This window comes from Mustelus asterias, chromosome 19 (genome assembly GCF_964213995.1).
Source record: "Mustelus asterias chromosome 19, sMusAst1.hap1.1, whole genome shotgun sequence".
NCBI classification, from domain to species: Eukaryota; Metazoa; Chordata; class Chondrichthyes; order Carcharhiniformes; family Triakidae; genus Mustelus; species Mustelus asterias.
The window spans coordinates 58838770-58851964 of NC_135819.1; the positions used below are offsets into that span (position 1 = coordinate 58838770).

The 13195-nt window shown below is 40.5% G+C and overlaps 1 protein-coding gene across 9 annotated transcripts in view; it reads left to right on the forward strand.

Moving 5' to 3' along the window:
- gsap (gamma-secretase activating protein) overlaps positions 1-13195 on the forward strand; it is a 304945-nt gene that overhangs the window by 220065 nt on the left and 71685 nt on the right. For all 9 annotated transcript variants that reach the window (XM_078235613.1, XM_078235614.1, XM_078235617.1 and 6 more), the window contains exons 7-10: positions 9529-9598; positions 11101-11150; positions 11731-11835; positions 13018-13077. In XM_078235613.1, coding sequence (XP_078091739.1) covers positions 9529-9598; positions 11101-11150; positions 11731-11835; positions 13018-13077 — 285 coding nt within the window. The remainder of the gene's footprint in view (positions 1-9528; positions 9599-11100; positions 11151-11730; positions 11836-13017; positions 13078-13195) is intronic.

Genomic DNA, 13195 nt, shown 5'->3' on the forward strand with positions numbered 1-13195 from the left:
ACTTAGAATAAAAGGACTGATGAAATCTGAATTCAATAAATATCTGGAATTAAAAGTCTAATAATGACCGTGAAGTCATTGCTGTAAAAACCCATCTGGTTAATTAATGTCCTTCATAAAATCTGCTGTTCTTACCTTGTCTGACCTACATGTAACTTCAGATCCGATGAAATCTCTCAAAACTACTGTGACCTAGTTCTTAGAAATCTTAGAAACCCTACAGCACAGAAAGAGGCCATTCAGCCCATCGATTCTGCACCAACCACAATCCCACCCAGGCCCTACCTCCATATCCCTACATATTTACCCACTAATCCCTCTAACCTACGCATCCCGGGACACTAAGCGCAATTTTAGCATGGCCAATCAACGTAACTCGCACATCTTTGGACATCGTTGGGATAGTAATAATTCCAGAGGTGAACCTCATTTTTTTGATACCTTTTACATTATAATTTTAAAATTCATGAAGCACAATAACAAGTTTACAACATTTATTCTGGTCCCAATGTTTGTTGGGGGTGAGGGGAATGAGTATCAGTGATCTGAGGGAGTAGTGTACAATGTGGCACTCGTCAATATGACTATTATTTTAGTTTCAAATTCTCAAATCAAAGTTTGAGGAAACCTGTCCAAAACAGGAAAAACACTTAATGGACCAGCCACTTATCGTTAGATAAATACTTTTGAATGTTGCACTTTCATTTTCCAATGGCTTTTCATTTATTATTGTGTTTATGTTTAATCTCTAATCTCTAACCTTGGAAAGCCTCCTTTAATTCCTTTATTCAGTGACTGTATTTGAAAACAATTATGGTACTGTATTCATTCATGGGATCTGGGTGGTACAGGCTTTCCCTAATAGCTCTTAAGTGACTTTCAGAGGACATTTAAGAGTCATTGCTGTGGATCTGAAGTTACATGTAGGTCAGACAAGGTAAGAACAGCAGATTTTATGAAGGACATTAATTAACCAGATGGGTTTTTACAGCAATGACTTCACGGTCATTATTAGACTTTTAATTCCAGATATTTATTGAATTCAGATTTCATCATCTGCCATCGCGGGATTTGAACCCAAGTCCCAGATCTTGTTCTGAGTCTCTAAGTTACTAGCCCAATGACAGTACCATCACACTACCACTTGCACAAGGCTGCCCTACCTTTTGTAGCTTCTCGGAATGGTTAATTGTGGGAGAGTGATTGGAATATGTGTATAAATGTGCATTTCTGGACACAGTCCTTCCATTGGTTACTGTATAGAGAAAACATTGTTACATCTGTTATTTAAGTTGAGCTGGCCTTTATACATTCTGCTCAATGTGGTAGTTATGCTTCCATTCCTCATAGGAACTTAGAAACCAGGAGCAGGAGTAGGCCATTCAGCCCTTTGAAACGGCTCCACCATTCAACATGATCCTGGCTGATCCTGTACCTGAATACCATATTCCCATTTTCTTCCCATATCCCCTGATGCCATTAAAATCTAAAACATTGTCTATCTCTTCCTTAAATACATTGGTGACTTGGTCTCCACAGTCTTCTGTGGTAGAGAATGCCCCATGTTGACTACCCTTTGAGTGAAGAAATTTTTCCTGATCTCATTCCTAAATGTTCTGCCTCATACCTGAGACTGTGTCCCTTTGTTCTAGATTCCTCAACCAGGAAAAACACCCTCTGTTTTCATTAAATTTGTCCAGCCCTGTTAGACTTTTATATGCTTCAATTAGATCTCCTGTCATCCTTTTAAACTCAAGTGAATACAGGCCAAGTTGAACCAATCTTACCACATAGGGCAGTCTGACCAATCCAGATATCAGCCTAGTGAACTTCTGCTGCAACCTATGGCAAGTCTGTCCTTTCTTCGACAAGGAGACCGAAACTGCATGTGATACTCGAGGTGTGGTCTCACCACGGCCCTGTATAACTGCAGTAAAATATCCCTACTTCTGAACTCAATTCCTCTTGCAATAAAGGCCTATATACCATTTGCCTTCTTAATTGCTTGCTTCACCTGCCTCTCCATTTTCATTGACTGGTGTATCAGGACACCCAGATCCTTTTGCATATCCACACTTCCCAATATATCACCATTTAAATAATACTCTTCCTTTCTGTTGTTCACACTGAGATGTATAATTTCACATTTAGCCATGTTGTACTGCATCTGCCATGTGTATGCCCACTCACTCTACCTGAGTAAATTACCTTGAAACCCCTTGCATCCTCCTCACAACTCACAATTTTGTCCACTTTTGTGTCATCAGCAAATTTGGAAATGTGACATTTGGTTCCCTCATTCAAATCTATATATATATATATATATATCATGAACAGCAGGGCCCAAGTACTGATCCCTGTGGTACCCCACTGGTCAGGACCTGCCACTTGGAAAAACACCAATTTATTCCCACTCTGTGTTGTCTGTCAACCAATTCTCAGTCCATGCCAATGTTTTACCCCCCTATCTCATGTGCTTTAACTTTGCCCATTAACCTTTAACGAGTGATCTTATCAAAAGTCTTCTGAAAGTCTAAATGCATCACATCCACTGGTTCTCTTTTATCTATTCTAATAGTTGCATCCTCAAAATCTCTAGTAGATTTGTTAAGTGCGGTTTGCCTTTCATAAACTCATGCTGGCTTTGTCCACTTCCGTTCATGCTTTCCAAATGTTCTGTTATCACATTGTTTATAATAGACTCTAGCATCCTCCTCACTACTGATGTCAGACTAAATGTTCTATAATTCTCCCTTTTTTTCACCCTTCTTAGATAATGGGGTTCCATTTGCCACCCTCCAATCTGTAAGAACTGCTCCATGGAATTTTGGAAGATGACCACCAATGCATCCAATATTTCCAGGGCCACTTTCTTTAATACTCTGGGATGTAGATTATTAGGTCCTGGTGATTTGTCAGCCTTTAATGGCATTAATTTCCCCAGCACCATTTTCTTACTAAAACTGATTTCCTTCAATTCTGCCCTTTCACTGGATCCTTGGTTGCCTCACATTTCTAGGAAGTTATTGGTGCCCTCTTTTGTGAAGACAGAATCAATTTAGCATTTTAAGCCCTTTTCGAGTTTATTTATTGGTTTTTGGCTGGAAGGGCGACATGAAGATAAGAAATGCATTTGCATGCGTCCCTTGGGAAATGTAGATGCGGTTACAGGAGAATTGGCACATACTGAAATGTTTTTAAATGTAACCAGGTCTTGATGGGAATGTTTAATTTGATGTGGCTGAATGTGTCATGTGACCAGTAATTGGAGGGACATAATCTGGACTTGTTGAAGAGTTTGGCTTCATGCCTGATGCCAGGCTCAGAATACACTTGTGGTCACTTTATCTGGGAGCACCTTTGGTTTGTGTTGGAGCTTGTTTTTCTCCGATTGGTGCCTTTCATGGCAGGAGGGTTCATCCATCCTTTTCCTTCACGTCTTTTATATGGACATGGTGGCGCATATATGTTTATATTTGTGGCATATATGTTGAACATTGTGGTCAACTCTCCTGCTTGTGACACAAAAACAGAAAATGCTGGAAAAATCTCAGCAGGCCTGGCAATATCTGTGGCGAGAGAATAGAGCCAACATTTCGAGTTTGGATGACACTGAGGAAATTCTAATGAAAGGTCATCCTGATTTGTGTGGAGTTTGCACATTCTCCCTGTGTCTGCATGAGTTTCCTCCGGGTGCTCCTGCTCTGGGCAACTTTTTACGGCGTTTTCTGTTTTTAATCTTAGGTTTCCAGCATCTGCAGTACTTTGCATTTATTATACTGGTTTGAATGGAATTGTAAAACATAGATTATGGCTTACTCAGTGTACGTGCGTCAGACATGAGGGCAGAGGGAAGCGAACATAGTTCTGGGAATTCAGGACTTCCATGTAAATTCCTTAACTTTTTATTGGGTCTCACCACTGGGGTTGCTAGGGAAGTGATTGTCATCCTATTATAGCAACCAGCTTTAGTTATAGTTACAGTTATGGTCGTTCTTTACAAGTGCCAACTGTTTTAGTGTCATTGCAGACATTAATCACAGAAGATGCATTGTTTCCCACAGCGGGATCTGACAAGGCAAGATGACAGCACTTCCATTCAGAAGGCAGATTGCTGTCAGGGTCACGTAGGCAAGGCAAATCAAACAGCATGGAGGATTCTGCATTACCTTTGCAAAAGCAAGAAATTGTTTTCTTTTCGATAAAAGCAATAACATTTCTTTAAACCGAAAGACAAGGTAGCTTCATTCCACAGAAGCTGCCTGCCCTGACTGTTTTCAGTATTAGTGGTTTTTATTGCAGGCTTCATTTTGATGTTTAGCTTTGAGTTAAGGTACCTTGTCATTAGGGGCCTAGCTTTGGTTTTGATGTGATGTTGTAACATGCTCCTATTTGTATCTGAATTTGACCAAGTAAAGCAGAATGTTCTGTTAAGTGTCTCTGTACAAAACCAAATTTACTCTGCCATCTGACCTATTGAGATAAAGCCATTAGTATTTGATATTTGATCATGTCTTATACTATCAATATATGCACTCAGGGTCTTGTTGTGGTATCTGGTGGGAATTTATAGAATCCCTGCAATGCAAAAGGAAGCCATTTGGCCCATTGAGCCTGCACCGACAACAATCCCACTCAGGCCCTATCCCTGTAACCCCACGTATTTAGCCTGCTAATCCTCCTGACACTAAGGGGCAATTTAGCATGGTCAATCCACCTGACCCGCACATCTTTGGACTGTGGGAGGAAACCGGAGCACTCGGAGAAAACCCGTGCAAACATGGGAAGAACGTTCAAGCTCCACACAGACAGTGGCCGGAGTTGAATCCAGGTCCCTGGCACTGTGAGACAGCAATGCTAACCACTGTGTCGCCCATAAATTAAGTGTACCCGACCAAGATAGATATAGAGGTGAGTAGAGATATCTCTTCAGATACAGAGCCCAAAATTCTAACACACTTTGTATAAAAGTGATGTAATTCTGGAATAGAGGCCTGGAATTTTTAAAAAATCCATTCATGGGATGTGAACACCATTGGTGAGGTTCGCATTTATTGCCCATCCCTAATTTTCTTGAGGGTGCCTTGGAACTGTTGTCACTCTATTACTTTAGGTACACCCAGAGCCTAGGTAGAGAATGCGTTCCAGGACTTTGACCCAGTGAAGGCATGGAGATAATATTTTGGGTGTAAGTCAGATGTAGAAGCGTTTGAGTTGGGGGACACATGTTCGACATGTGTCCCCCAACAGTTGATTTGATGTATGTGAAGAAAATTAGCATGCTTTTTTCTTGTGCATGTTGGTTTGCTTCTCATTTTCAGTCTACATTACTATCTTGCAACAACATGAACAATTGAGCCAAATGTGTAATTCTCTCCCTGTCGGTACACTGTGTCTCCATTGGCAAGTTCTCAGCTGTGCTTCCTCCTAGTGACGCATGGAAACTGCATCCCTTGTGGCCCAGGCTAAAGCCTCTGAGGAACTCTGGAGGTCTGGCCCTCAGACAAACAGTGTGTAGGTTCACTGGTGTGTGGACAGTCCAGGAACTCATGAACCAACTATAGGTGAATAGCTCCATGGATTTGTGGATTCCTTGGGAGAGTTGAAGGCAAATGGAGTAAACCCTAATAAAAAAAATCTGGAATGAAGCCCAAAGACAGGTTGATGTCTAAATATGGCGTCTTTCCGGTAAATCTTGCAACCATTCCAGTGCCAAACATAGTGCTTTGTATTCCTTTGGACTCAGCCGACAAGCTTGAAAAGGGGTCCCCGACATTTGGGCAGCCCAGGCTGGTACTCGGGAGAGGACACTTCAGTTTTGCTGCAGAGAGTTAACAAAACACAGGGGACAGTAGTTATCAGTGATGAGCCCAACTTAATTGGTGTAGAGAGTGGGTACTGTGCTGTCTCTGACAGTGGGAGGGACTGTAATGTTCCACTGATCAGCCATCGCCCATCTCAGTCCTGACCACTAATAGGTGTTTACCTGCCACAATCCACTTGCTTTGTTGGGTGCTTGGAGTCTCTTCTCAACCAGTGGACAGAATCAATTGAACCAGGCGAACAAACAAATGGAGCAAGCAAAAAGAAAGAAGATGCCAGCTCTTCGATTAGGAAGCTGGAATATTAGAACCAAGTGCATGGGATTGACGGATGATGTGGCTGACCATTGATGTAGCTTCCCTACAAGAGACCAGGCTCGCCAAGAGTGAATCACTGAAAGAAAAACATTACATTTTAACAGGGAAAGAACTTGGAAGGAACACCGAGTAAGATCCAGGCCTTGCTGTAAGGAACTCACTACTCTCGACGATGGAGCAGCCCACAGAGCAGAACATATTTTCTCCACCCACCTCTCCATTTAAACTGGGCCAGTTAACATTGTGAGTATCTATTCTCCAATGCTGTGTTCCACTGCAGAAGTGAAAGACCAGTTCTATGAGGAGCTTGGCACTACTATCAGCAGAATCACAACATTTTGACCTGCTGAGGGATTTCAGTGCAAGGGTGGATGCGAACCAGGAAGCATAGTCCTCCTATCTTAGATATCATGGCCTGGGAATGATAAATGAGAATGGATAGAGACTATTTGAACTTTGTTACTATCGTGAGCTTTGTGTAACTAACTCTTTCAGAACAAATCTTGTCACAAGATGCCCTGGAGATATCCAAGATCAGGGCATTGGCACCAGCTGGATCTGATCATCACCAGATGTGACTCTCTGAACAGTGTTTGGTTTGACCAGTAGCATCAGGTAAACAAATGTCACGGGCAAGGATGTTGTCATACTGCCATCTATCAGCATTAATATTATGATGCTGGAGGTTGTTGATTGCATCACATCTACAATCACCAGCAATCTGTTACTTAATGCTGAAATCAACATATGCATTACAAAAGCTGCAGCTTTTATGTCCAAGCTGAGTGAGAGAGTGTGGATCAGCAGCAACTTAACTGAGAACATCAAACTGAGGGTCCTCAGCACACTTCACGACAGTGGTGAGAACTACACAACTTGTGCCAAACAGGGGAGAAGGCTGAACAGTTTCCACTTTCACTGTCTCAGACATACTCTTGGCATCTTTTGGCAGGACCTGGTCATTAATGTGTGCGGTGTGTTCATTCCATCAACGTACACTCTGCTAAGCTAATGACATTTGTATTGACTTGGCCATGTTCATCAGTGGATGATAGCCATATACCCTAGATCCATACCTCCATAAGGAACATCTGCAAGCAAGATATGAAGATGGTGGACATTGATGCTGAGAATTAAGCGGAAGTAAACTGATGACTGTGACCTCTGGAGGCTGACTGTTTGGAAGGACATTCAAAGAGGTGAGCAGAAATGAAAAGCTTAGCAAGAGAGCATTTGGAGAAAACCGAGGCCAGTGAATTGTGCACCTTCTTGGACCACTTCAGCTGCAGCAAACGCAATAGAGACTGCCTTGCCGGAGTGGGGATCCTGACCACCAAAACTAAATTGACCACAATGGCACAAACCATTGTCTTACAAGTGTGTTTTTTTTAATGTCTCAGGAGAATGTTTAAAAATTCAGCTTTATTCTGCAGGTAGTCGGTACATTTGGTAGGAATGCAGCTCAGATGTTGGAAAAGCAAATTAATTACTCACTTCAGCTGGGAATTTGTTACATCGATAGGGCTAATGAACTTTTGCTTACACAAAAGGTTCCTTGGGCAGTTGATCGACAGGGCCATGTGATAACGTGGTTAATGTGCAGAGCTGGGTCTGTAGCAGGGAGAAAGAAGCTTTTGGAGTTTAGAGTTGAAGTTTTAGCTGGAAATTGTTTGAAGACAGAGGCTTTTGCAAGCTACTTCGAAATGCCAAATCGCTCTCTGAAAGCTTCAAGACTGTTAATACAATTTATAACAAGTGTGCCTGGGTTCGCTCGCTATTTATTTGTAAGTAGTTTTGATTTATGCATGAATGAGGCTTATTTGGAACTTGCACAGTCGTAAGCTAGAAAGTACAGTTGCTTCCTTTCATTTTTAAATATTGTTCAATTGTCAATGGTTAAGCTGCTTCATTTGTTAGAGTTATATTTAAACTGTGTTATTAAATCAAGTTTGTTTTATGCTAAAAGATCCATATTTTGTTAGTGGAATCACTCCTGGAGAGAAATATCGTATCCTTACATCTATGCCAAAAAGAAAAATTGTTGGGCTCTCGTCTGACTTCCTAATGTAACCTGGGATTCTACTCCAGGACCCTAACACAAGACTGACACTAAAACATGTGTTCCACAAGACATGCCAAAATCCAATAGAACTGCCTATTCTATAAGATGTGCCTTTGAGACGGTGCATATATGATAGGATAATGAGGGCAAAATTTGCTGAGATTTACATCTGTTTGCACCTGATTTAAGCTTGTGAAAAAGCAAGGGCATGTTTACTTGCGTGATTTATCACATCAGAAAATGGTTAAAGTCACAGGTTTTGAAAATCCAATTTTGTCTGAAACATCAGTTTGTATAGTGGAGAGCGGTAAGGCTTGATTTACTTTTGTTTTGAGATTTGGAACATTTGAGGGTCGTAGGACCTGGTCATCAGGTGGCATCAAGATGGCATGGGTTGATAGTTCTGCCAGCCAGTTGCAGGTGGATGATATTGCCATGTCGGTCATTCATATCAAGTATGTTAAAGCAGCACGTAGTGGTGTCCTGTGGGCACTCTGAACTTGAAATGCGGTTCTTTGCCGACTATATCGAAAGCTGGTGCATTTTGCTATTCATTTGTTCATGGGATGTGGGTGTCGCTATCTCGGCCAGTATTTATTGCCATCCCTAATTATCCTTGAAGGTGATGGTGAGCTGCTTTCTTGGACCACTGCAGTCCATGTGGTGTTGGTACACCCACAGTGCCGTTAGGGAGGGAGTTCCAGGATTTTGACGGTGAAGGAACAGCAATGTAGTTCCAAGTCATGAGGGTGTGCAACTTAGAGGGGAATTTGCAGATGATGGTGTTCCCACATATCTGCTGCTCTTGTCCTTCTAAAAAGTAATTTTGGAGGATTTTTAAACTTTTACTTGGTGCTTTTGATTTAAAAATATGGAAGGATTGATTTCAATCTCCTGGCTCTCAAGAGAAGTTTCAGCTAATTACACATAGATGAGGAATTATGGTCTTTGTATAACTTTACATGCATACAACAAATTGTTGTTATATGAAGCACTTTGTGGTTTTAAATGTAATAAAGCATTTACTTCAGCAGTAGCACAATAATGTCTGGAAGAGTTTGTTTCTCAAAAAAAGTTGGTAAAACTTCGCCAAATAACTCTGGAAGAGTCACTGCTTAGGTTGAAGTGAAGAGTTAAATAGTTCTCTATTTGTTATGGAAAATCCTTGTTTAATATGCCATTTGGATAGTTCTACATTTGTACCTCTGTGCCAATGTTTGCCTGCCCCTGCAAATAACTTGTAGAACTAAAAGTGTTGCCTTTTTTTAAAGAAATATTGGTTGTACATTTCAGAATATCCATGTTTAACAAAGTTTATTTTTGCAGTTTATCCATCCTGCTGCAAATACGAGGGCATTTCCTGAAAATCACCTGCTCGTAGTTTCAGAGGACAGATGTAAGTTGTGTGACCATGCTGATTATTTATAGAAGGAAAAATCAAGGGCAAACCTACCAAAGTGTGATAGTGTCAATATGTGGTACCGTGGAGTGCAGGTTTTTCTTCACATTCAGGCCCCGATATTTATGGAGAGGAAATGGGAGAACCTGTTTGTGAGAGAATTTCTGGTAATATGGAGATCCCGCTGAATTTGTTAACATTTTTTACTCCATTTCCCACCCAGCAGCTAACCAGATTGACAGTCTGGCTGACAGATGGGTGGAATTGTCAGCATTAGAAGACCATAGTTGAGACAGCAGTCTCCAGGAGAGATTGTTACAGGTTGCTGGGAGGGTGTTGGACCGGCCATTGGAAAGGTGATGGTGACAGGGAACCATCTCTGCAAGGTGTTGATATTCTGGAATATCTGGTGGTTGGAATGGCAATAGAAAGTGTAGGGGGTAGGGGGTATCTGGGAGATGTTGTGGGATTGAAGAGGGTGGATGGATTGGCAGTTGGGAGGGAGAGGGGACTGGGTTGTTGGGGGGTGATGACCTGAGAGAAATAGTAGTAGGGTTTGAAAGGGGGAGGTTGGTGCTTGTGGGTTGGCCAATCATAGCATAAGATTTGTTTGAGGGTCCAGGGAAAACTTCTCTTTTGCTTCTCCTGGTCTGCAAATAACATTATAAAACACATTTATCTATTGGTAAGCAGTTTGTTTCAAATTGCCTCCTTTATTTACATACAAAAGTTGTGCTTCTCAAAAAGTTGACACACTTTTAAAACGTTTTGTCCAAAATCTATACCTGATTGGCTCAAACATTGTATTCATAAAACAGTAATAAATCACAAATAAAAAGGTAGGAAACTTAATGATGAATAATTATATTTTAAAAGATAGAGAAATAAAGACTGTTAGTTGCAGTTAGACCTGGAGCTGGGTGTTTACAAGCAGTTGTAGATCTACAAACTTCCATCATCAACTGGAGTGGTCTCTAATTCACTTCGTAATGTGTTTAATTTGTAGCTTGTATGCTTCACAACCTTGACAACATTAAAGGAATTAAAGGCTATACTGAGTGGGTGGGCAAGTGGAGCTGAGTCCATGAAAAGATCAGCCATGATCTTGTTGAATGGCGGAGCAGGCTCGAGGGGCCAGATGACCTACTCCTGCTCCTAATTCTAATATTCTTATGTTGACAATAGAGTGACACATTATGCACTATATAGCATAGTGCCCCTGTAAAAAGTCTATACCTGGTTATAAAAAGCCTTTTCCCCTTCAACGTACCATAACACCAGTGGAGAGTAGTGAGCCTTTTATGTAACTTCACTGTAACTATGGTGTCTCCATTCATGTTTCTGAATATAGTTTTATTTTGTTAACCTCCAACAGTTTCATGTTTAACTATTCAGTCCCTTCCAAACACCATGCATGCTGTTGTTTAAAATGGAAATATGCATGTCCATCAAATTCTGAATATCTTGGAATTAATTTGAATATTTTTTTTCTTGTCCAGGCATTGAACATGTTCACATAAGAGTGGCTGTCGAAGAAGGTTGCAGAGTGGTAAGTGAAATGTTTTGGAGCAGTAGAATGAAGTGCAAGCATATTGTGCAGTGGAGCTGCAAAATGCTGGAAGGAAAGTTGAGCACGGCCAGTCACATTTGATTGAGAATTTTGGTAATTAGCTTCTTGAAAATGCTGATTAGGCATTTTATCTGCCAGAGTTTGGCAGCCGTTTGCAGATGTTGCCTGTCTGAACACACAATGTCATTGTGTGGAAAGGCTCGGTGTGACCCACCATGTGAACTGCACCACTTGAGATCAGTTTTGTTTTGGAAACTATTCTGATGCGTTTATCAGGGGCTGAGCTGACCATTGTAACGGGAAGTACTTTTAATACTTTGCAACTTTGCATCTTCTTTCAAGTTTATGACTGTGAACATAATATTGCAGCTTACAGCTAGAATGTTTTTAATTTGCTGGACAGTTGTAAGGCTATTGTAAACCTGTTAAATCCCCCCCCCCCAAGGATAATTTCTGAGCAAAAAGAAATCTTCCGCAGGGAATAAAACTACTCAAACGTGGGAATAATTTTGATACAGTTAAATCCTCTGTCATTGCATTTGTGTTAAATTTATTTTAGGTTGTTCAGAATCCTGATCGACTTCACAAAACTATTTTGGCTGAAGATTTTTTGTGGGCACAGTGGGATACACAGGAACAAAGGCTCTTCTATATTGTTGAAAAGGTAAAGCATGGTTTGACTCAAGTGTCTGTGTTTTGCTTTTGGGATAAAAGAATCAAATATTAAAATAAGCAAAGGGACGTAACACAAATAGCTGTAGAAATTTGACCCAATGTTCCATATGCAGCAGTGAGCTAAATGAATAGATACTCTGATTTTGACAGGGTTGTTTGGGGGATAATTAATGACAAGCACGTCATGCTAACTGCTTTACTTTGAAAAGTGTCAGGACTCCTTTTACATCCACTGATGAGGCCTTAGTTAAATGTGTTCCTTGAAATACAGAACCTCAACAGTGCAGCATTTCTTTAGGGCTGTACTGAGAGTATCAATTAAGCTTATGTCCACCAGTCTCGAGCCTGTGGGTTGAACCCATGACCCTCTAACTCTTGAGGTGAATGCTATCACTGTTATAACCAAGACTGGTGCAAAGATCCTCAGGAAAGGAAAAGATATTTACTCCTTCCCTTCCATTTAATGTGTTGATCTACAGTTCTATTGGCATCAGCAGCCTTTCTGTATCCTGCATGTGTATTTATACGTGCATGTGCACAGTCATTGAAAATTAGCAAGTTATTCAGTCCATGTTTACTTTCCAGCATAGGTCACTGGATAACAATAGAGAGGGAAATCAGCTGTTACAATTTTACTTCCTCGCCTGGGCACATTGAGGTTAATTATAGCACTTATATTGCTAATGACTTGTACGGCACAAAGAAAATTTCTGAAAGGCTCCATAATCTAAATGAGTCATAAATCTCTCTGCCAGTAACAAAATGTGACCAACCCTATCATGTGAATTTGTAGTTTCTTCTTGTATTTGAACCTATAACCAAAGGAGAGTGAGGTAATATTGTACAGGTATGACCGTAACAAAAAAAGTTTTGGTTAAGAAGTTTAAATAACAACTTCACAACAGAAAGTGGCGTGTAGAGCAATAATTAATTTTGTAGTTGAGTGGCTTCTACAATCTACTAAATTGGATGAAATGTGAAAATTTGCATTTTCTATTAATATTAAATGAATTGAGGGCACTCAATTTACTGCTACAGCTAATGGAAAATGTTCTTTTGTTATGCATAGCAAATTTTTCATGGTTTGTGTGAAAGATCAATGACTCCAGTAGCAAGTTTTAATCTCGCAACCAAAGACCTTCTTAATGATGATGACATTTATTTTAAATAGGAAAACAATGCAGTTCTGATGTGCATCCAGTTTTACCCCGACAGAAATTATGAAATGCAGGTAAGTTAGTTTATATTTTATACTTGCTATCTATATCCATTTCTTTCTACCATTTGGGAACAGCTTACTACTGGAAATTATATTTTGTGTTTTTCCATTATTCCCTTATTTTACAGCA